The sequence below is a fragment of the Carettochelys insculpta genome, chromosome 5, assembly GCF_033958435.1.
Source record: "Carettochelys insculpta isolate YL-2023 chromosome 5, ASM3395843v1, whole genome shotgun sequence".
NCBI lineage: Eukaryota > Metazoa > Chordata > Testudines > Carettochelyidae > Carettochelys > Carettochelys insculpta.
Window position 1 is genome coordinate 77,445,801 of NC_134141.1, and position 25,195 is coordinate 77,470,995.

At 40.9% G+C, this 25,195-nt stretch overlaps 1 protein-coding gene across 8 annotated transcripts in view; it reads left to right on the forward strand.

Annotated features, from left to right (window-relative positions):
- The first annotated feature begins 413 nt into the window (after window positions 1-413).
- TMEM161B (transmembrane protein 161B) overlaps window positions 414-25,195 on the forward strand; it is a 73,551-nt gene continuing 48,769 nt past the window's right edge. For 6 of the 8 annotated variants that reach the window (XR_012645751.1, XM_074995356.1, XM_074995357.1 and 3 more), the window contains exons 1-3: window positions 414-542; window positions 19,221-19,324; window positions 25,033-25,116. Coding sequence is in view for 5 of the 8 variants with exons in the window: in XM_074995356.1 (XP_074851457.1) it covers window positions 540-542; window positions 19,221-19,324; window positions 25,033-25,116 (191 nt within the window). In the remaining 3 variants the exon portion in view is untranslated. Of the gene's footprint in view, window positions 543-633; window positions 667-19,220; window positions 19,325-21,735; window positions 21,914-25,032; window positions 25,117-25,195 lie in introns of those variants that run through there. The other 2 variants (XM_074995361.1, XM_074995362.1) reach the window with 2 other exon arrangements.

Sequence of the window (25,195 nt, forward strand, 5' to 3'; positions counted from 1 at the left end):
ACACCTTCCCTTAGCCACCTGCACTTACTGCCCCAGCCCCTCCCTCGCTGGGAGAGCCGCGGGGCAGAAGGCGCTGGGTACTCGTGTAGTGCCCTCGTTCATTCAATCTCTCGCAGCGCGGTGGTTCTGGTGGTGACCTCTCGTGTCACGTGAATGGGGTCCTGCGCTTTCTGCGTTGCCGGCTGCCCTTGCCGCGCCTGACGGAAAGGGGCTGGTAGAGTGGCTGCTGCTTCTGCGGCTGGCCCTTTTTCTGCTGTGTACGGAGTGCCAACTGCCCTGGCGAGGCGAGAGAGTCAGTGGAGCTGGTGCAGGGCGGAGAGCGGGCTCCTGTTTGTTCAGGCAAATGGCGTAGTTGCTGTAAGGGTCCTTGGGCAGTGGGGTCCTGGCGTGACCTTTGCGAGGTGTGAGCCGGGCAGAAGCCGGTTCGCCGAGACCCCTCTGAGCCTTTGGCGGTGGCCTCTGCGGGGCGCGCGCGGATTTATGTGCTGGGAGAGGGGAGACGCCGGGTGGCTGGAGCGGCAGCGGGAGGCGACGGCAACATGGTGAGCGACGGGGAGGGCACTGGGTGGCCGGGCCCCGTGGGGAGTGCAGGCAAGACGGGAGCTGCCCCGGGGGAGCGGTACCGGGCGAATGGCCGGCCGGAGGTGGCGTTGGTTATTGACTTCTGTGAGGCCTTAGTCAGTGCGTTGGGGGGAGGGGGACTCTCGGGGGGGGGCGTCCCTCCCCCCTTAGATATGCGCTCGGGGCTTATGCAGCCTGTGACCGTACGTGTCCTTCAGCCCCCCGGTGGGAAAGGCGGGAGCGAGAGGTTCCTTGGTCTGTGTCCCCCTCTGGGCTTGGGGGTTCCCGGGCGCGGGGAGGAAATGCGCGGCAGTTTTGTAGTCCGCCCTGGAGCCAAGGTAGAAGTGATTTTCTTCTTTACAGCTGTGCATTTCCTGTTGCGGTTTTGGGGTGCGGGTGAGTTCCTCCGTAAGGGATTTCGTCATCAGTGCCTGTCTGCAACACTCACTGGAGGCGTGGTGCGAAGAGGCATCAGGTTAACTCATAGTGGCCAGGATTTACCGTACACGGGGTAATGCATTACTGGGGGCTGTCATAGGTTTTTGCTGGCTTCTCTTCATTCACCCACCGTAATTAAGTAATGGATGCTCAAATGTATTCATCTTTAAAATAATGCATTAGGTCATGTTTGTTAGGCTTGAAAGTAGAAGCAAGTGTGACTAAGGAGAAGAATGGATAGGCTTGGGGGCTTGGAAACAAACTAAATTAATTCAAAAATGATCTAGTTTCTGCAGTGCCGAGTGGGTCTGATGTGGGGCTTATTGAGGTCCACTGCAGAAAACTTGAGCCATGCTGTTCTGAGCCCTGCTACCCAGGGCTGAAGCCAAAGCCTGAGCAACTTAAACTCACATGGTCCCTCTGGGATGGAGCCCTGTGCAGTGCTTTCTACCTGCTGATGCAGGCCCTGCTTTTTATATGTGGAAGAATAGTTGTTGTGGCATAAGTGGCCTGTGGAGTCTTTATTGCATGTTGGGAGTTCCTCAGAAAGAAAAGAGTTGAGAACCCATGCTGTAGAATGTTTTGGTAAATGACATGCAGAAAAGCAGTTTTCTTTACGATTACCATTTTCATTCTATGAGTCACAGGAAATAGCTTAGAACTAATCCAGCTATTTAATTTCCTAAAAATGAGATTTCAGAAATAATTATGGAATATTTGCACTGAAATTTTAAGATATTTGAGTCAAGGTTGGTATCTGAGATCCTGATACTGCTGAAAGGTAATATTTCATAACTGATCTTATGCATACTCAACAATATAGTAGCAGCCCAAAAATTTCATGGCTTGAAAAGTTTTTGTAGTCCAAAAAAGAGATCTGCATCTAAGAGAGGGACAAATAGCTCATGCATAGTCGTCTCTGGTTGGTTATCACTGTTGTAATGTATTGCAGTTTAGTTGTTATAATTTAGGCTCTCATAACAACATCACTAGTGTTTTAAGGTAAACTTAATCTCTCTACCTCAAAACATAGAGTTTTCCATTTTATAGAACCCCTTAAGGGTACATTTCATGGACTTGATAACTTGGTTCAAATGTGGGGGATGTGACCACACAAACTTTCACAAAAATTAAGTAACTTGAGTTGATTTTTCACTAGATTTTTGACAACAGGCCCTGCTAATGTTAGGTTATGGCCGTGGCTTCTTTCCTGAAAGTGTGTGTTTACAATGAGATAATGAATGCTGGCTATGTTGCTGTAAAATCCTAGTAACCTCAAGGTTCTATACTTTTACATTGGTATATATAGGCATGATCAACCCCACATGGGAGGATGTAGTGTATGCTTTATATTGATTTACCTGTATCATAGAATGACAGTTGTGCATCTTAAAAGACAATGGTGTAATCCTAGCAAGCACTTAAGTTCAGTTGTGAAGTGATTGCATGCTACAGACAATGCAGATGTAAAACTAGGTATCAGAAGAAGCTGGTGTGTGACTCGTGCTTGATAACTGCTACATTTCTCATCTATGTACTTCCTTCACTGTCATCTACCTATTTTTGGGCTATTTGACTCACGGGTGCAGCATAGCTGTCCTTTTATAGCTTGTTGCTTATCTGCATCTTCTACTCCTGTCAAAAATTAATAATTTTTTGCATGATATTCTAAAATTCTGCAAACAGTATACCAATGTCATCACACTGTTTTTAATTTGTTGACAAGTATTTTGAAATAAATTACCAAAGTAATTGAAAACTGTGTGATTATATTGTTAGTGTGTTTTATCTTTTCACTTAATATGTGCAGGACTTTGCAGAATTTTAAAATTTGTAACTTTTTGATGCAGAATTCCCTGAAGTGCAAGTTTTATATGGCACAATCTGGGTGCGTACAGTTTGTTGGGGAGTCTGAGTTGCGGGGGTCGACGGGGAGAGTGGGGAGAATCTGGATGTACAGGGGCAATGGGACTCTTTAGGGAAGTCCATGTGAAGGTGGTTAGGGCTCAGTGTGGCGGGGGGCAGGGTGCAACTTCTTGGTGCTCAGTAGGGAGGAGACCTTGGTGTCAAGGGTTCTTGATGCAGGGTGTGAGGCTTGGCAGTGGTGTGTATTCTGGATGTGGGTGACTTTGAGAATGCATCCATCACATCCATTGAGCACAGATGATCAAGCCAATGGAGACATTTGTGTTTTGAGATTTAGTTTCCTTTAGTACTTCAGTGTCAAACTTTGGTTTTCCACATGAGATTTAGAATACAGCCAAGACAGAGTATGTGGAAGGTATCTAGCCTTTTCTTATGCCTATTATAGGTCATCCAAGCCTCTCCAGAATACAGCAGAATACAGTATGCTTAAAATGAATGTCTAGTAGATGTCTGAATGGTAGTGTACAGAAGCCTGTGGGGGAACACTTCAATCTTCCTGGACACTCGGTGGCAGATTTAAGGGTGACAGTTCTGAAACAAAAAAAAATTCAAAAATCAAATGGAGAGAGAAATCTCTGAGCTGCAGTTTATTTGTAAATTTGACTCCATTAACCATGGATTAAACAGAGACTGGGAGTGGCTCGTAGCTTACAAAGGCAGTTTCTCCGCTCTGGGTGCTAATGTCTCCCCATTAGGCTCTGACAAAGGCTCACATCCCCCTATCTGATCTGACTTTTTTTTCCTCTTTTGATAAGTACTCTTGATACTGGGCCATTTCCACCTTGCTGAATAGACCTTTGTCAGCTCTGGCCCTCCCTCTTACTGAGACCCCACTCTTTCAATATCCCTCTGAAACCACCCCTCAGTCATGCATCTGATGAAGTGAGTCTTTGCCCATGAAAGCTTATGCTCCAAAAGATATGTTAGTCTATAAGGTGCCACAAGACTTCTTGTTGTTTCTGAAGCTACAGACTAACACACTACCTCTCTGTTACTTCCTTGATTCATGTATCCCAGGATTGCTTTTGGTGTTCTGGTGACAGCATCACAATGGCTGCTCAACATCTCCATCTCACATCTAACATCTCACCTTGTGCTTTATCTATTAGGACATTGATCCATAGGCATTCAAGATAATTCTCTTCCAAGTTATCAGTGACTTTGAAACAGGAAATGCCACTTTTGACATTTAATTTTCGTTGGCTGGTAACCATTTAAAATACTTGGATTTGCAGCTTGGTGTAGCTTTCACACTAAACCTGCAGCCTTTTTTTTGCTAACCAGGTGCATGTACTATACATACATTTACTTAAGCAATTTAAAAGCTTAATTGAGTTTATTTAGATTTTTTTTTGATGTTTTTATAATGTTAGAAAATGATGAATGATGCAATTCTTATTTATTGGATGATTAATTCTTAACTTGTGATTTGCCATGTTTTATCCAGAATGAAAATGAATCCAATTAAAAATGCACTAAAACATTAAATTAAAATTGCTTTACTAGTTAAATAAAAGTACCTTAAATGTTCTGGACGCATAAGAAAAGAAGTTCATCAGAATTTATCAAAATGTATTTTTCCTTTAAAAAAAACTGATTTACGAAAGGGAAGGAAGCATTAGCTGCAGTTAGTGAATTGAACTGATAATTTGTCACCATGTTCTTCAGAGCTTTGGAACAGAGCAGGTTTTACAGGTGACCTGGGGCTGCCAATTTCAAGGGGCCACCGAAGTGGACTGGCCTGTGTAGGACCGGAGCCAGTGGGCACTTGCCACGTGGGGGCAGGGAGGAGCAGGGCCACAGCTGAGTGGCCTGGCAGCCGGGCTGCACTGTGGGTGGCTGGGGGGTTCAGCAGGGCTTGGCAGGAGGGCGCGCCCACTAACTTCCCCCTGCCTGTCAGTCCCCACTCACTGCCCGGCAGCTCCCATTTGCTCAGGGCCACTGATCAGTTAGGACCGGCTCTGCTTTGAAAACAGTAGATTTAATCTTCTCACACCTACATCTTATCATAGATTGGAAGAAGAAAACGAGCTTTCCTACTTTTTCAACACCCAGTTGGTTTCTTAAATTTGAATGAACTCATCATTGAACTGAACTAGTTGAATACACTGAAATGAAGAGAATTCATGAAAGAGATTGTTTTCTAAAGCCTTACCAGATTCTGGTTCCAGGTGCTTAGCCATTGACTTATCAGTTCATTAGTGTTGTTTATTAAAATTTTGAGCTTGCACATCTCTTGCTGAACCTACTTATGCTTGCAGATTCTTTATCTTAATGCAAGAGAATTTAAATGGCCCCTTTAAAGACAATCTTACTAAACCTACTTGTCAGATAGAAATCATATAACTTTGCAGATGTTTCAAGAAATTTAATGTATGTGAAAGTGTTCTAGGGCACTGTATTTTCTCTCAGCACTTTCTTTGTCGTCTTTGCCCTTTCTACAGGGGTGTTCACAGAGTAATATTTGGCTTATACTTTATTCTAAGGAAAGACCCTTTGAACTTTTCCAAGATGCAAGCTTCAGCATACAAATGTACATAAGAATGTTATACTGTACATACAGAAAAGTACAGCTTCATAACAGTTATCAGAGGGGTAGGCGTGTTGGCTTGTTTACAGAAACAATGAGAAATCTTGTAGCACCTTCATAGACTAACAGATATTTTGGAGCATAAGTTTTCATGGGTAAGGGCCCACTTTGTCATATGCAATGTAGTGGAGATTCCAGAGGAGGGTCTCATTATGCAGGCTCATGAAAAGGAGGGAATCCCAGTTAAGAGGGAGACCAGAGATTATGAGGTCAATTCATTCAGGGAAGGATGTGGTCCACTACGAGCAGCTAATGTGGAGGTGTGAACACCAAGAGAGCAGAAACTGTGTTTGAAGTTGGCCAGCCATTCCCAGTCTTTGATTTGCAATTGAATAGTAGTTTACAGTTTGTCTTTGTTTTTAAAGCATGGGTGTCCAACCTTTTCACTTGCCTGGGCCGCATTGAGTGAAGAGGAATTGTCTTGGGCCGCATATAAAATATATAATATAGTTAATGTATATAAATCACATAATAATGTTAAAAGTTTACAATCTTGTGGGGCCTCATTACTAGCTGTCCAGGGCTGCGTGTGGCCCGCGGGTTGGACATGCCTGTTTTAAAGTATTTTTGTTACAGGATGGCTACTTTTAAATCTGTTACTGACTGTCCAGGGAAATTGAAGTGTTCTACAATTTTTTGTATGTTACCATTCCAGATACCTGATTTCTGTCTATTTATTCTTTTACATAGAGACTGTCTAGTTTGGCCAATGTATACAGCAGAGGGGTGGTGTTGGAACATGATAGCATATATTACATTAGTAGGTGTGAAGGTGAATGAACCCCTGATGGTGTGGTTGATGTGGTTGGGCCCTGTGATGGTGTCACTGATGTGGATATCTGGGCAGAGGTGGCACTGAGATATGTTGCAGAGATTGGTTTCTGAGTTAGTTACTGTTGTGTGCTCTATAGTTGCTGGTAAGTATTTGTTTCAGGTTGGCAGGCTGTCTGTAGGTGAGGACTAGCCTGCCTCCGAAGGTCTGTGAGAGTGAGGGATCTTTGTCCAGGATGGATTGCAGATCACTGATGAGGCACTGGAGAGGTTTTAGATGTAGGAGGCTGTATGTGATGGCTGGTGGTGTCCTGTTTTTATCTGTTTTGGGCCTGTCTTGTAGCAGGTGGCTTCTGGGTACACGTCTGTCTCCGTCAGTCAGCTTCTTCAGTTTCTTAGGTGGACATTGTAGGTTTAGGATGGCTTGGTAAAGGTCTTGTAGGTGTGTGTCTGTCTGAGGGATTGGAGGACAAACAGTTGTACCTTAGTGATTGGCTGTATACAATGGATCATGCGGTGTGCCCTGGATGGGAGCTGGAGGCATGTAGGTAAGCATAGCAGTCTGTGGGTTTTCGGTGTAGGCTCTTGGCTAGTTGTGATGACTGTCTCAGATTAGCCAAAAATTGCACAGACAAGAATTGACTGTCTTAGGGTGTCTTAAAGAAAAGCAGTATAAAATGTACAATCTGTGCTGGTCGTAGGGTTCTCATATCAGTCTGGAGAATCCACTTCTCTAAGGCTGTGTCTACACTATGAGGTAATATCAATTTTAAGTCATTTTGCCCGTTTTTTTTCCTAGTGGCTGTCTTCACTGTAAGGTCCATTAGGCCAATTTATGGAGCGCTAAAATCAACTTAATATCAATATCATAATATCGTGACCTGATGGGTGTAACATTCAGTTCTAATTTAAAATTCTGAATGAAGGGTAGTGAGGGAGCACCACGTCTTTGAATCAAATTCATTAGCCCTCCAGACATGTCCCATATGTGCTCCACAATGCCCCACAGGTCTCTACTCTGGCCTCTTCCATCTGCACTACTCTCAGATGCAGAGGAATTAGGCAACAGGAAGACTGTTTCAGTACAGCACCTGAAAGCCCATGGCTGTAGGGTCATGAGAGGCTGAAAAATCTTTGTTTGCTAGTAGCATGGTTGTGGGGTCTGTGGTTCTGTGTATATCCCTGTGAGCTGCCTTCCCCCCCGCCCCCCGTGCTGCCTGGCACCAGACGCTGCCCACCCACACCATGTGGCAGCTAGGCTGTGGGTGGGGGGTTGTGCTTGGATGAGAAACTTCTTTTCAGTTGCTTATATTTTTGTCCTGACCCCCACATGCCCTCTCTTCCCTCCCCTCGGAGGCACCACGCAGTCTGAAACTTTCCCGTGCCCAGCTGCACTATGTGGCTTGACCCCAAACCAATAAAAGGACATGCTGCTCAAGGTGGCCAGGCAGCTTGCGCATGGTGAGGGTTCTGTAGCTGGCAGGCAAGTCTTCCTGGTTAATCACAATTTTTGGGCAACAGCGGAAAATACTTTGTCACTAGCATGTCTGTCTTCTCAGAGGAAATTTTTGATGGGCTTTAGCCAAAGGCCAAGGGGCTGGCTATAGTCAGGGGTCTCTTAGCCACCCAGGGGAAGTCTCCCTTGGCAGTCATGAGTTTCAGGGCTGGCTGTAGCTGGGGATCTTTTAGCCACCCTCAGCTGTAACTGTTTGAGTGAAGGCAATGTAGTAGCTATACAATTACCACAGTTCTCAAAGTAAGTCTTGCAGCAAGGACTACTCTTGTTCTAACGGTCTTTTTGGCAGGTCCAAACCTGGCTGCAGTCTGGGGTTCTTTTTAGCCTCCCGGGGAAGTCTTTCTTGGCGGACATGTTTTTCGGGGCTGGCTAGAGTCTGGGGTCTTTTAGCTATCCAGAGTCATAACTGTTTCAATTATTCATTGCAGTTTCAGTGTAGCACCTGTGTCTACTTAAACAAATTCTTGTTTTGAGGGTCGTCTTTGTCAGGAGGTCTAAATCCAGATCCAAGCCTGCAAAGATCCAGGGCTTTCTGCATCCTGTTTTCAAAAACCTGTCAGTTGTGAAACCCAAAATCTTTTTTTCTAGCCATTCCTAAGTGCTTTACTACTCCTCGCTTCCTTTCCCTCCCCTCAGTTATAAAGACCACATCTCTTATAAAGGCAAGCCAGACTCCGTCTGGAAAAAGGGACATTTGTTTAACATGGCAGGGGAAAGAGGGGAATGAAATGTGTGAAGATGTCATCGGATAACGACATGTACTTGTGGGTTTTCTTTTTTTTCCCCCCATCCTGCACCAGCGAAAATAGCCAGAATGCTATGAGGCTCAGAGAACTATGGGATAGGTTCCCACAATACACTTCTGCAGTACTCGATTTTAAGCTACTCATGTGTGGCAGCAATAAGTTGATTTTTGTGGGGAGCATGTGGGAAGGTGAGGATGCTCAAAATCTAACTGATAAAACCCAGCGGGAGAAGGTTTGTAGACATTTAAGTTCGAGTTCGTAAGAATGAGTTTAACAATTTGAATTTAGTAAATGTTGAATTTATCTCGTACTGAAGACACAGCCTCAGAGTCAGTGGCTAGGTCAACAGAAGAATTCACAGCCCTGAGAGAAGAGGCTACGCCAACTTAAGTTCCTTGTTTAGATCAGTTCTTATTTTTACCTCTTCTGCTGAATGTATTTTCCTTTATGTTTTTGCAAAGGTTTTCTGCCATTTTCTGTTTGTAGAACACCTTGCACACTAGAGTTCCAGCTTGGCTGGTCTCTAGGAGCTACTGTAATATAAATGTTAAATGCTAGTAAATCCTATCCAAAATAAAAGGTTATGCTTCTGAGTTGTATTACATTTGACCAAATACTGCCACTGTTTCCTTCCCACGTTGAACTAAAGGGAAGTATTTATAAATCTGAAAATGCCTGATCAGATGGCATTTCAGAAACTCTTCCACCCTTCCCCATCACATCTAACTTTTGGCCTCCATAAATATTATTGGCTTGTTGGGGTTGGAAAGATACAAGGTACTGTGCTACAGTCTGCAAAGAGCCTTGCTGGCTGACAAAGTGGAGCATAAATACTTTTCTTATTTACTACTCACTTGACAGCTTCTTTTTTTCCTCCAGGTTTGCAAGTATAGTTAAGGTAAATGTATTGATCCAAACTTCAAAGATGACATTTGTGTATTTGCTGCTGAATCTTATTTCTCAGAATTGTGAACTTACAATTTCATCAAGAAACTCCCTGTATTTCTGTGGATGATATTGTAAGTTTGCTAGGGTTCCCACTGGCCACTTCTTCAGGAATATAGCTGTCTCCAGGGTGGATAAAAATGAATTATTTTTTAAAAGATTTTTTTTTAAATATTGTCTCTTTAAAATCCCAAGTAACACTAAATTTCTCATTTAAGAAGTACAGATACAATTAAATCTCATCACAAACACGATACAAATACACTCAGTCTCATGCAAATGAATTAATGGCTCATATCTATCCAGCCTAACTACTAGTTCTTGCTTCTTCAGAGTTCTCAACATTGTTTCTTTTTTCTCAGCAGACTAAAAAATAACGTGCAAAAAAAGACACAAGATGGATAGGATTGTTTTATTCTGTATTTATGTAGTAGTGGATCTTGGCCAAGCGCAGTAGAGAATTTAATTCAGACTTTTTTTTAAAGATAAAGACAATATATAAGGAAAGATGGAGGCAGCATAAAAAGGATCAGTGGAGTGGACTAGAAAGAAAAAGAGAAGATATTATTTAGTGCACACACAGCTTTCCTATATTCCTCCTTACTTTTGCCACAGAAAAACTGCCATGGTTTCTGGGCATGAGAGATCTCCTATCTGGGAATATTTTAAAGAAATTGTTTTCTGGGGTAAAAATGAAAAACGTGTCACGTGTAAGCAGTGCAAGGAGATGCAGGGCCTAGTTGCAGAAATGAAGCATCATAAGGAAAACTGCTTATTGGGAGAAAATGATGTGGATAAAGGTGTGAAAATGGCTGAGTGGATCAACTGGTTAGTAACTTCAACTGCTTCACTTTGCAATACATCATTCTTTAAGACCCCCTGCCTTTTAGTAAAGTGTGATTTGACAAGTAAATTCTGCAGCTGTTTGCTCTGTTGGATGTTGGAGGGCGGCGGGGAAGGGTTTTAGCTTAGCTGATCCTTAGGGCTTGTTTAATTAGTTAACTAGGATTAGAATTTATTACCCATGTATCAGTACAGAAAGCTGCAGTAAGAGAAATCTGGAGTTGCCACCGAGTTTTGTTTTCTTATTTGGTATTAGGTAGTACATGCCCCTTATTTTGGAACATCGTGGCCACAGACCATAATGGTGAGGTTGTAAATCTAGTCACTATTTTACTGCAGCATAACTCAGGTTTCCCAAAGGAACCACATACCATGCTTGTTTTTTCAAAAAACAGAAGTGCTAGGAAGTCAATGGAGCTTACTCATCACCAAATAAAAATTTAGTCTTTAAAGGACTACATGACTGCTTTTTTGTTTTCCAAAATTAAGTGCATTCTAAGCACTGTCTTAGTTTTTTTTGGTAACCTGATTTAAATCAGTCCACCCTAGTTGTCGTCTTGTTTGGCATTCTGTGGGAGTCCACAGTGATTCTCAGTCAAGGGCCTGGTCTTGCAAACAATAATGTATGCATGCAAATAGTCCATTGATTTCAGTGGAATTGCTTATGTTTAACATTAGGCATAGTGTTTGCAGCATCTGGTGTTTGGGTATTAAAGCAGAACATCTATGTTTGAGATCAAATGGGAAAAAAACATCCACACTGTTCTTGTGTGTCTGAAAATGACCTTGGATAAAGTCAAGGTAGAGATTTTGAAACGGTTCCTTGTTGTACAACTACTAACCTTCATGATTGTTACTTTGTACACTTGGATTTGATTATTATCTAATACTTGTTTGATCTAACCACATTCTATAAAGTAAGGCCATAGAACTGCTGTGTTAAGTATTTATTGATAATATTTCATGTAATTTCATTTGTAAACAGCATAATTCTCTGTCTGAGATAAGTGACATAGGTGCTTTGCAACTTTATCTGAATTATTCCTTTTTAATGTTGTTTACTTTGTTTTTAGATATCTAAATTAGGTTCCTTTTACTGTAGTAAGAATATATGAAAGTCAAGATCTCTGGAATATACTTTATTCTGCCTTCCCTTTTCATTATTTTTAACCTTAAAGTCCTTCAGCATTTTAAGAATAGAATAGGAGGCTGCATCATAAACCTTGAAATGTCTTCTCTGTGCTAGTACTGTTTTTAGTAAAACTTGCCACTGTTGCCCACGTGAATTCACCTTCATTGTTAAGAGCACTTGTGTAAATAGTGCAGTGGCAGCTTTTTATTTTAATTTCTGTGTTAGACGTAGGTAAGGTATGGTAAAAATTCCAGTGGAGTGTCTGCTCTGCAATTTAACATAGGTGATAGCTCATACACATTTTTCCAGGAAAATTTCATTAGGGGGACTGTTAATGAAAAGTGTTCTATATCTTGTACCTAGGAAAAAAAATCCTTTTTGCTTGTAAATGGGTCAAAATGACCAGTGACTTGTAGTTTTAGAATATTGGCTTTTTAAATCGGGAATAGGAAGCAATACAAATTTAGTAAGGTAAAAAGTGGTGTATAATTTGTAAGAAATATTCCAAATATCTGAAAATTGATTGGTCTAGAGAACAGGCACTACACTAGTAGTGGGACTATAAGCTTATCCAGGCTGCCTGCCACAGTGCTTTAAATCTAATATTTGAAAGAGCTATTTCTATGGTTAAAAGAATAGTTTGGTTTCCATTCCAATATAATTTTTGGTTTCTGTTACCAGTCATTTGTGGTGGCTGTTTTATGATTTGGCTTCTGTTTGCTGGTTACCTGATCCAGACTCATTTCATTTATGTCTCTGAATGGCCGTGTCTACACGTGCACGCTACTTCGAAGTAGTGGCGCCAACTTCGAAGTAGCGCCCGTCACGGATACACGTGTTGGGCGCTATTTCGAAGTTGAAATCGACATTAGGCGGCGAGATGTCGAAGTCGCTAACCCCATGAGGGGATGGGAATAGCGCCCTACTTTGACGTTCAACGTCGAAGTAGGGAACATGTAGACGATCCGCGTCCCGCAACATCGAAATAGCGGGGTCCTCCATGGCGGCCATCAGCTGGGGCGTTGAGAGATGCTCTCTCACCAGCCCTTGCGGGGCTCTATGGTCACTGTGTGTGCAGCAGCCCGTAGGTCAGGGCTTCTGGCTGCTGCTGCTGCAGCTGGGAATCCATGCTGCATGCACAGGGTCTGCAACTAGTTGTCGGCTCTGTGTATCTTGTGCTGTTTAGTGAAAGTGTGTCTGGGAGGGGCCCTTTAAGGGAGCGACTTGCTGTTGAGTCCGCCCTGTGACCCTGTCTGCAGCTGTGCCTGTCACCCTTATTTCGATGTGTGCTACTGTGGCGTGTAGACGTTCCCTCACAGCGCCTATTTCGATGTGGTGCTGCGCAACGTCGATGTTGAACATCGACGTTGCCAACCCTGGAGGACGTGTAGACGTTATTCATCAAAATAGCCTATTTTGATGTCACCACATCGAAATAGGCTACTTCGATGTAGGGTTCACGTGTAGACGTAGCCAATAGCTGTAAAAGATTGACTTTCTGTCGCTGTAGATCTGGTCTGGGTTTTTACCAGTGATCTGAACGTGAAAAGCTTTGTAGGCATGATGTTTAACTTCCTGAAAAATCCTGCTGTCACTTGGAGTACAGAGTGATAATTATTTTTTAAAAGGGGTTGGGGGAAAAAGAGAGGGGAGGAGAGTGAGACAGCTCAGATATAAATTAGTTTTGAAGTTATGTTTTTTGTTGATCAATTCTGAATCCATTTGTAGTTTTCAGAAGAAAGGTTAATTATAGTATATGTTCTCCCTATAAGGTTTCTGTTTGTATAGAATTTTACTTGTCAAATTTTCTGACTCTTCAGAAATTGACACTGCGTCTGAATTTTGAGCATTTTATTATTTATTTGCACGTATGGCATACCTGTAGTTTATCGAGGTTTAATATGTTTATGAATGCAATATAAAGTCATAACTTGTCTCTCAACTATTGAATGGTTGACTACAATTATACTGCAAAAATATCACAAAGGTTACAGTGAAGTGCTAAGTAATGGCTGTGCTAGCATCTGCATTAGACTTATAGGAAAAACATAGACCTTATGTCCTGTGTTGCTGCTTTATCCATAAATGAAACTCCAAATGCTTTTTATTTTTCTTAGTTTCTTCTTGTATTAGAATGCAGGTATTGTCTGCCCTAAGAGGCTTTAGGGGAAACATCTTTTTTGAGAAATGTACCACCCCGCATCCCATATTGGTCCTTAAAATTCCTACATGCTGACTAGAGTGTAGTTTTTACCTGTAAAGAGATATTTGCAAATTTTGTTGATTTAGTAGAAAAATACTTTGGTGCCTGGAGAGTTAGAAAAACAATATGGCCATGTCTACACATGCCCCTCCCTTTGGAAAGGGCATGTAAATGACATGGCTTGGAACTGGTTAAAACAAATTGAGAATAAGGGAATTTCAAAGTCTGGTGTTTATTTTGAAGCACCCACACCTACGTGGCCAGTTTACGCTTAGAAAGCAGCACTTTTGAAGTGCAACTGGCTGTTATGCTAATGAGGCACTGACTATTCATATGTGCCTCATCAAACAGTTCAGATCCGTGTCATTTACATGCCCCTTCTGAAGGGGAGGGGCGTGTGTAGACACAGCCATCTCAAGTGAGAAACAATTGAGAAGAAATAATTTTTACTTGTATTTTGCTGTTTGCTTACGTTAGCACCTTCAGTTACCAATTAATATGGGTTAGGGTCTTACTCTTCCCCTTTTGTTGTGCATATGTTCATTTCCACTGATGGTGTCTTTGAAATGGCAAAGATGCATAACACAAGGGGGGACACCTCTCAAGTCATTGTCAAGGTCATCATGGCTTCTTCATTGAAATCAGGGTTTTTTCAACGTATTGGAATGTGATCAGTCAAGTTAAACCACTGAATGTGGTGTCGCTAGTGTTGGTATTGTGAAATGGTGAGAAGTAAACTGCAATCTTTTTGACAGCCTGACATTAAAGTCACAAACTTTGTGTAGTGCAGAGAGAAATCTTAAGATAAAAAATGGTTGCAAGTAATAACATCTTACCCATCATAAATCATGGAAAAATGTCTGGCATGATATGATGCCCAAGATTGAAAGTCACCATCTGATTGCTGAAAGCCTTTCTACGTTACAGATTTTTACCAAGATTGCAGTTGGGAAAAAGCATAGCTCAAATACAACAACATAAGTGGAGAATGAGTTATATAGAACAAGCTGTAGTTCATATAAGGGGGGCCCTCTATATACATTGGCGATAGGGACTGCAAAGTTGCAACTTAAAGCAAAATGGTGTATAATGAGTTTTGCTCCGTAAGAAATAGTATAAATATGGGGGGGACAGAGACTGTAAGGGTGTAAACTTTGGTTATGTGACCATTTAAACCTTAATGTACAACTCACCATACCACGCATTTTAAGCAACATTTAAAGAAATCATCCGAATCCAAAGTACACTTTTATCCTATGCATAGAATTTTTACTTGTCATTACTGTGCATGCATTTAAAGCATTTTAAGCAACATTTAAAGAAATGATTCTAGCCAAGTACATTTTTAAACCATTTTATACGATGCGCAGTGTGAGACAGGGGAGAATCACAGAGGATGCTGGGAGTGTACACTAATTTTCCATTGTGTAAATGATGTTACGCCTTAAGCACGAAGAATTTTTACGTTGTGTTCTTCAAAGATTCGATGTCAGTGTGAAACAACTTATATCAAAGACGGACTGTACATATTACTTGAAGCTGGTAAAAGTGGAATTTGAAAGTCCTTAACCCATGACTTTTTTCAATCTATTTAAAAATAAAAACTTTAAAAGCACCTGGCAAAAAAGGATTGTTTTTATTGGTGTGTATATATATCCTATTTGTGATGTATAAAGGTTGCCCACAATGCATTTGTTTTAAAATAAATAAAATATATTATTTTGGAAATATTAGAAACAGATAAAAACAAATATGTATCATTGCACATATACAATTTCAGAAGTCATTCAAACCAACTGTGGGACCTTTATAAAATAGCTAGATGAACCTGTCTGCAAATTAGATCAAGACTGTTATGTTCTGTGCTGAATAATGATGTACACGGGTAGGACCTGTTTGCTGGCCATCTTATGTGAATGTATTATGGAAGCCTTTGCTTTGCTTTACTTTACTGTATTTCACACAGGTAATCCAGAAAGATATTCAGAGCAAAAAAGAAATTTTAAAATTGGAGTCTATCAATCACATAGTTACTTCTAATGCACAAGAGCACACCATGGAGCAGTGCAACTTGATAGGATTTTTTTTTTCCCATTTTGAGAAATAAAGCATTAAACTGGTATGAAAAGAATGTTTGAGTTAAGGGAAAGAGGCAGTCCCTTTGGACAGTCAGTTACAATAATTCTTGATCATGTGCATAATTAACTCCAATAACGTTAGTAGATTTGGTCATTTCATAAGAATACCTTGACTGTGGAGGTAAGTTTGTGTGGATGTGAGAACCTATATCCAAATATACTGAAACCTCAAAGGCACTTAAGACCACCTGTTGGAGCTGGTATGCTAAAAACTACAAATGGCTTTGTTCTCATGAGGATTCTATGTCATGTTAGTTAACGTGTGTTAGGCTTAACTTAGTTTTAAAACCTAGCTTCTTTGTGGAAATGTTGATGAAGTGTCACCTGAAGATAGTAACAAATTGAAATGATGGGGGGATTTAATAAGCATAACAGGTGAGAAATAGGGGCGTCTTTGCACAATGGGAAGGGATTGTCAGGCTGACCAGGAAATGTTTGCAGCAGGGACTTGATTCCAGAGAGGATGTTATTTGCAACTAAACTAAAGGGAGCCTTAGTCTCTGAGCATTCAGTTAAAGTATGTTGTTTAATCCTTCCTTTGTTAACGGTAGATTTATTTATTTCCACATTTATTGAACTAATTTCTTCCCTTCATGTCATGTAATATTTTCATAGTATCTTAATCTATTTGTTTTTAGATGTTTAAGTTGTCATATTAAAAGAAATACATACTTTTATACATATGAGTCCGTTAACGTACTGTCAGTTGATATTCTGAGCAAGAGCTCTGATTCAGCGTCAATTGGCTGATAAACTCTCAACGTTCAAGTTGGAAGACTTGGAGGCCAAATAATGTGGAGCTGCGGGATTGTACATTTTAAGGTTAGCACAGGTTGCAGTAATAGGGTTCTTCATGTCTCAAGTTGCAGAATTCCATTTGCTAGGAGAGTCATTTTTCCTGGACTTTGCCAGTTATGACAGGTGGCATGATAAGTACACTGATCCATTGCCACGCTGCTGAAACAGTACAAGTCAACTGATGATCTGAAACTGGCTAATGCCACTGGAAAGATAAGTTTCAGTCCAAAGCAAGAGGAAGGTCTTTCACAGCAACACGAATCCAGAGCTTTTCACTGTTTGAGTGCTGTATGACATCAAGTCTACTGCTACTGCCAGCTTTATGACAACATCCTTCCAGAGTTACTGAAACATTTTGGCCCATGTGCCAACTTTAGGTTGGCTCAATTCTTCACGGGGTCACCAGTGAAGGAAGACTGTTGAAAATTTGGCACATACCACAAGTTATTGCCTTGCCAAAACCTGGTAGAGTCCCAAACCCGGCATCATACTACCCATTATTGCTGCTTTCCCTATCTCGTAATGTTGTAGGGCAATGGCTCCCAACCTGGGGTCTGAGGGTATTGCGTGGGGTTCCATGGAGGAAAGTCAAAGATAAAAATGATCATAGAAAATAGAATTGGCTGTGAAGAGGGTCTGTGAATGGTTTGGGAGGGGTGATTGGGGGCCACAGATTCTCAAACTTCATTGTACTGTGGCCACTTTCTGACAACAAAAATTACTATGTGACCCCAGACAGGAGGGCTTGTAACCTGAGCCACGTTTTCCCTGACTGGTGGAGCTTGTTCTTTGGCCCTGTCCCCAGCAAGTTTAAACCAGCCCTGGTGATCCCACTAAAATGGGGTCCTGACCCACATTAGAAAATTGCTGTTCTAGAACATGTAATTTTACAGTGAATAACATCAGAGGTGGAAGACACCTTGAATGTTAAGCAAGCAGTATTTCAACATGGTCTAAGTATGTGCAATCAAGTATTTGCTCAAAGATCATTAATCAAAAATGGTCCTATAGTGTGAAAGTTGTATAGAATTAAATTAAACTTTTGTCATCTTGTTTGCATTTTTGTTCAAATATCAAGGGGTAAGATATTGCTGATATCATGAAAGAGTTTAGGCTGCATGGTCAGAATTTGACTTCAGAGTTATGCCACCTTGATTGCCATCTTGCTTGTTTTCCCTTTTTCCTTCTCCACCCTCAGTTGTCAGAATTACAAACTGTTTTTAATTTATCTTTGAATCATTAAAGTTGGAAACAAGTACGCTGTGCTACTTGAAAGGTAGAATTCAGCTTTCTTACAAAAGTTATAAGTTATTAATTCGAGCAGGTTTGTGAAGTATCAGTTGTTAAATTGATATCAGAATTGAAGAAAGCACCAAAAAAATCATCAATCTGAGACATAATTTTAAGGTCTTGCGAAATGCTATGACCAGTAATAAATGGCTTGTACTACTCAAAAGCAGAGAAATCCCTGTTTTATTGAATGCATTTCTGGTACTAAGGATTCATGAGCTGTCAGACAGGACACTTATTTCTTGTCTAGCAATGCCTTTCCTAGGTCTAGGATGGAGTGTAGTAAGTGTTAGATCATTTAATGAAAATGATGTAGTAAGCCTCTCCCTTGTTGTTTTTTGTTACCTTATTTTCACTGGAGACCACCCCAGTGTTACACTTATATGTATTTTATTAAATGCCACTATTGGATAAAAGGATTTCAGGCATAAATCCCCCACACTCGCATACATTTACACAGGTGAAATTATGCACGTGAAGAGTTGCATAGGGACAGCAGAAGAAGCCAAGGCAGAGTGGGTCCAGTATGTCTTCCTGCAGTCATGAATCCAGGGTGGCAAGCTCATAGTATGAGCCCATTGCCAGCTTGCTCTCTTGTCAGCATAGTACTCAGGAGCAGCCAGTACCATCCATCCTGGGAAAAGGGGTGGTGCCCAGGGCCTGGGTTGCTTCCCCAGCCAGCTGAGATTAACTCCTCCAGAGTGGTGATGGCAAGAACTCCCTTATAGTGTTGCGCACATTTTTTAAATGTTTTAGTCCAATAGCTCTTGTCTTGTCACACTGACCCAAGACGCTGATGAACATGAATCATCAGCTAGCAGCAGATGGAACTTTGGTCTTCTCTTGATGGGGCTTCTTTCTCTTTCTTGTGTAGATTCTTTTGCAGGGCTCACCTCCTATTGTTCTCTGGCCATCAAGGTGCTGCTGGCAACTCATCCTCTAGAAAGCCCGGTTGCAGGCACTAATTTCCTTGCGCGCACACATCCACGTTCACACATCTAAATGAAATTGCAGACCCACCTAACTTTCTATCAGCCAGGATTTCTTACACACTTGTGGTATCTATAAATAATTTCTTGCTAACTTATAATACTTAATATAGGCCCAGCAGCTGCTACAAAACAAAGCTTACAGAAAGTTACAGGTCTTAAACACAGTGACTGAAAGTTACAGGACTCACATCTTCATTGTACTGAACTGGGTGGGGGCTTTATACACCAGTTTTTTTGAAAAACTTAATTGGACTTCCTATAAAAAGTTGTTTTTAAAATGTGAAAAAAGGGCACACCAGCATTTTACATATGTTGACTTATTCCCCCACAGGGTGTGATAGGTGTACAGCTTGTGGTTACCATGGTGATGGCAAGTGTCATACAGAAGATCATACCTCATTATTCTCTAGCCCGTTGGCTTCTCTGTAGTGGCAGGTAAGATAAATTACTAATTTTACAGCATATATGCATGTGGTGACACTTGTTAGTCTAGAAATCAGAAAGTTAAACTAAGCAGGAAAGTCATCAACCGTTACCAGCAGCATGCAGCCAGCTGCATCATTTGCACCTGATGTAGAAGATTATAATATAGTGACATCAAACAATATATAATGAAATTTTCATTGTAAAGGGACAGTGTTAAGGTAGTTGCACATTTACCATTCTGTTAGTTGACGCTTTCTTTTTTAATCTTGCTGTCCCACAGTGATGATCTTTTCTCTGAATTATTCTGTATACCTAATGATCCCTCTCTTGCTTTGCCTTGTATATAAGCAGTATTTAGAAATTTACCAGAATCCCTATCTTCTGGTTACTTCGTGGGGCAAGATTTGTCTAAATTTCTATAAAATGCTTCTTTGCAAGAATATATCAAACAGGCATAATCTGTACAAATGAAGCATTTCCATAATCATTGTTTCCATAATAATTAAGAACAGCAGCTGCTGTGAATATACATCTTTATCTTTAAATTTTAGAAATCAGTAGTTTGTTTATTCTTCCAAACAAACTACGTCACTAGAAAATGTTGTGCTCTCATTGAGGGCATTCTCTAGATTTTAACAATGATCTTCCAAGTTATTAGTGAAGTTCTAAATCATCAGGCTTTTTCAATGATTCCTTAAGTATGCTTAGATTATGTATACATTCTCCAGACACCTTACCAGCATTTCTACATGATTTTCCATTACACATTTCCCTTTAAAAAAACAATAACAATAAAAAACCCTCCCATGCTGTTTCAAGGCAGAGTTGTTGGAAAGGCTTACCATAGCAGTTATTTGAGCATAAAACGGTGCCAATACTTGCTATTGAAAAATAACTAGAGTCTCTGAAGTGTGTGTGTGTGTGTGTGTGTGTGTGTGTGTGTGCGCGCGTGCGCGTCTGTGTGTATTTGAACATTTCTGTTTAGATTGTATGTATATTGGGAGATCTTGAATTTCAAGGAAAAGAGGAGAATAACCTAAATTTGCATGAAACTGCTAAACTTCTGTCTGTGCATGATCTCTTGGTGCTGGGCATCTGCAGCATATTAAGCACCACAGCAGTGTAGTTTCGAGTGCTCTAAAAATAATTAGTGAACTCTGTCATCTTCACTTGAAAAATGAATTGCCAGCACTGTTTATCTCTAACAGGTGTGTGTTTGGTTCTTTCAGTTTTGTGACTTTTGAATGGCATTATTGTCTTAAATTTCCTATTTCACCTTAAAAACAAAACACAAACACGGGGGAAGGTAGGTGGAGAAATTCTAGAACAAATAACTGTCCAAAATATAAGACCCAGTAGTCGTGTGGGAATCTTTAAATACACACACATCAGTTGGAAAGTAGTTTGGCAAAACATGTTGTACAACAAGTTCTTGGAAAGTGTTTGGGACAGCATTTTATTTAAGAAGGTGTTAAAAATTAACAGGTCAGAATTATGACATGATTCTGACTAATGGGGAAGAATTGGTTGAGAATCTCAAGGTAGAAGGCTGCTTGGGTGAAAGTGATCTCAAAGATGGTTCATGGCTTTAAGTAAAGGAAGGAGTGAGCAGCAGAATATGGACAATGGACTTCAGAAAAGAAGACTTTAACATGAGTTCAGCACAAGGAATATCTGAGATGGGGAAAAGTTGTTCAAGAGAGATGATAGTTTTTGAGGGACAGTGTTAAAGGCACAATAGCAAATGTCCCAATGCAGAGGAAAGACAGGAAGTACAGTAAGGGATCAATATAGCTGTATTTGGTGTTCTTTGCACTTTTCCATTTTCTGGTCTTGAAAGAAGACAGACATGTTAAATGCTTATTTTCAGTCCATCTTCTTTGACTAGGTTTAACTATGACCAGATGCTTAACACAATTAATATTAACCGGGGGACAGAACACAGGCCAAATTAGGGAATTAACGGATTAAAGAATATTTCACTAAATTAATGTATTCAGGTCAGCAGCACCTGGTGAAATTCACCTGACAGTACCAAAGGCAGTAGGCAATCTAAGAACCATTAGGGATGATTTTTAAGAGCTCATGGAAGATGCATGCAGACCCAGAGGTCTGGAGAGAGGCAAACATTATTCCTATATTTAAAAAGAGAAAAGAGGTGGACTGGGAAATTTTAGTCTAGTCAACCTAATGCTCATAAAGACACCAGAACAAATTATTAAGCAATCAGATTGTAAATACTTAGAAGATAATATGGAAATGATAGCTCACATGGATTTGTCAATAACAAATCATGCCAAACGCCTAATTTTCTTCTTTGTTAGGTGTACTGGCCTACTGGATAAAGGGGGAAGGTGTAGATATATAATATATTGATTTTAATAAGGTTTTTGATGCAGTCCCATGTGACATTCTCATAGGCAAACCAAGGAAGTGTGATATACATGAAATTACTTGAAGTGCAGGGTGAAGAATACATTTATTGTTGAATGATGGGAAACTGAAATATTTTGGAGAACTTTGGAGGACAGGACTGGAATACAAATGATCTTGACAAGTTGAAGAGCTGATCTGAAAGGAATGTGATGAATTTAAATGGTGAGCAAAGTATTACACTTACAGAGGAAAAATTAAATGCACAAGTAAAAATGTGGAATAATTGCTCAGGTATTAGTATTACAGAAAAAGATTTGGGCATTTATTGTGGATCACAAAGAATGAATTGTCAATATGGTGCTGTTACACAAAAAGCAAATGCCATTGCTGTGTTACGTTAACTGTGTTGAATGCTGGGAAGCCTCAGCTGCTGTGTGTCCAGTTTTGGGAACCAAACCATAAGAATGTTATGGGAAAATTGCGGCGATTCCAGCTGTGAACAACAAAAATAAGATGTTTAGAGAACCTGATCTACGAAGAAAGGGTTGGAAAAAATGGATACCTTTAGTCTGGAGAAGAAAAGTTTGTGGGAGGGCATAAGTCTTCAAATTTATAAAAAGTAGCTGTAAAGAGACTGATGCTTAGTTGTTCTACATGTCCATCGTGAGTAGGACAAGAAGTAATTGGCTTTGTTTGCAACAAGTGTGCTCTAGATTATTATCAGGAAAAACCTTCTGACTAAAAGATAGTTGAACTTATGCATGCATGACTAAATTAAATCTATAAATATATTAACATTTGACCAGGAATTGATTTTTTTTTAATCCAACTTTTAGTTAATTACTGATGCAAAAGTTGGGTTGGAATTCCAAGGGTAACAAGGGTGTGAAGCCCAGCTTACATGCAGTGAAAGGCCTGTGTAGGACCTATGGCTCTTGGGAGGGGTGTTGATCATTGCTACAGTGGAGAGAGGTGTGCAGGTTTTGGATCTGTTAAGGCAGCATGTGTGTGTGGTGCTGCTTTGAGATGGTTGGTGTACGTCATCCAATGCAATAAATGTCCCAATAACTATTGGTAGGTGAAACAAGATGGTTACTATCATAAGACAGTTTGGGGCAACAGCTCCTGGCCCTGAACTTAGGGAGTCCCTGCAGCGGCCACCTCAACTGTCCTGTGGGGATTATCTGGAGTCTGCTGTGGGTTGGCAGCAGGGTAGCTCAGGGAATTACCTGGGAGTCTGATGTGGGGTGTCAGCCCTTCTCTCCCCCTCCCACTCACTGCAACAGTGGGAGCTGAAGCAAACTGGCAGCCTGGTCTTCTCTGCTCTGCCCTGCTACCCTTTCCTGGCCCCACTGTGCTTGGCTTTGCCATGGAAGTAGGAAGCAGAATGCCCCAACCCCAGGGCTCTCAGCTTCCTGCCACTGTGGTGAAACAGAGTACAGCAGGCTGGGAGATGGGTTGTGAGATGGAGCAGGCTTCTGGGTTGCTTCTGCTCTCATCATTGCAGTGTGTAGGGGAGGAGGGAACAACCCCTGCTGCTGCGCTGCACAAGGCCCCTAGTAATCCCTTGGCTTGCATTACTTGGCGGAGAGGGGTCTTTGGCTAAGGGGGAAGAACTGGGATAAGGCTTGGGGGGTGGATTGGGGCAGAGGTGGGGGGGGCCTGCAGCATGGGGTTTGGCCTGGGCCTGGGGCACTGGAGGGAAGTTGCTGTGGGCCCCACATCCCATTACAGACAGCCCTGATTACTGTACTCCTTGAATTAACTCCTACAGAAGAAAGGATAAAAGACAAAATAACTTAATACTGGTGGATTTTTTTAAATGACCCTGTATCCAAGCTTTTCTTTCTGTCAAGTGGTAAAGGCCAGGCTCTAGGGGCATTGACCCATCTTAGGGAAGAGAACTCATGTTTCTTGTATTGAGATTTGCCAGGCAGCTGCATGAGCACTGGTAGATCAATTCACTGATATTTCATATACTGGCTAATCCAGTATTTTAATATTACCATTTTTGGGCAGAAGTTAATTCTGTAGTGCCTCAGGAAAGCTGGAGTATGTATAATATAGACATTTAAAAACTAAATATATTTAAAGGATGCTTCTGCTCCTCACCATGCAGGAACATGGCTATGAAAATTCCACTACAGTGGATCTGTGGACACAAGCACAATAAGAATAGAAAAAACTATGAATTTTTTTTTTTTTTTTTCAAGTAATGAGGTCCACAGATCTGTCCTGCCCTGTAGACAAATTGGATCAGCCCCAGTAGAGATGGAAATTGATATCCAGTGATTTTGGAATTGTTTTCATTTGGGGGATTTCTCGTGCTCACCAGTAGGAGAAATTGTTGGCCTTACTTAAAAGTATTTTTAAGACTATCTGTAATTTAGCAAAGTAGACTGGAAGTTGCCATAACTAGGGGGTACTTCCAGCGATAGGCCATTCCCCTGCTGTAAGTGACGGACTGATCAGATTCTGTTCTCCAGTTACAAGCAGACCGAAGTGCCTGTTGGAGCAGATCTTTGGACATTATTACTTTAAGGAAAGAAATTGTAAGTTCAGATACATATTCCCATTGTGGTGTTTTCTTTTAATACTCAGGTTTCACAACCCCACAACTTTAACGTTTCAGAATGAAATGTGGTGGATACGTCATCTTATTGCGTGACAGTACAAACGCTTTTATTTCATGTATACCCTCCTGTTTTTGGAATTAAAGAACTCTGGGTTCTAGTCAGTTACAATATGTCATAGAAGATAGGGGCCACTTAAAGAGTTGGCCTGCTTCATCTTCTCCATATTTTCTGCAGTGGGTGTTCCCCAATAATTTCCACTTGTGGGCAACTTAGTCTGGAATAAAAGTGGCATAATGCTGGAATTGTTGCTCATTTTCTGAAAGAAGTAATCATTGCAAAATGGTGTCCACACGGGAATTATTTTAGAATAAAGACTTGCATAGCTAGTCCAATTTCCTCCATTTAGACGGGGCCTTAATTGCTGTATTTGTAATATCCACTTAAAACAGGTCAGTATTTTAATATGCAAGGGTACTTTAAAATTAGCTTGTAATGCATTCTCTTTATGAGCTTATGATCTAAGCAATGTAAGTGTTGCATTTGCTTGGAAAGCTTTTTCTCTTCACGTCTAGAAGAAATGGTTTATCCTCAGTTGTTTTATGGTTCAGTTTCCTGCCACACCCCCTCTCCCAAACAGAAAGTAAAGTATTTCATTGGGAAGAAGCAAATAGCAGAAGTTTTAATATCAAACTTCTAACTGTCGCTTACATGAGAGTTTAATTGCTCGTGTTTGTTTTCTGTCTTAATGTAAGTTTTCTCTTTTAGTTTACGATGGTATCAACATCCATCTGAAGAAGAATTGCGAATTCTTGCAGGGAAGCAACAAAGGGGAAAAAGCAAAAAAGATAGGTAAATGTTTTATTTAATAATCTTAAGCACTTTAATATACTGCATGCAATGACTAATTTCCCACCTAATTTGTGCCAAG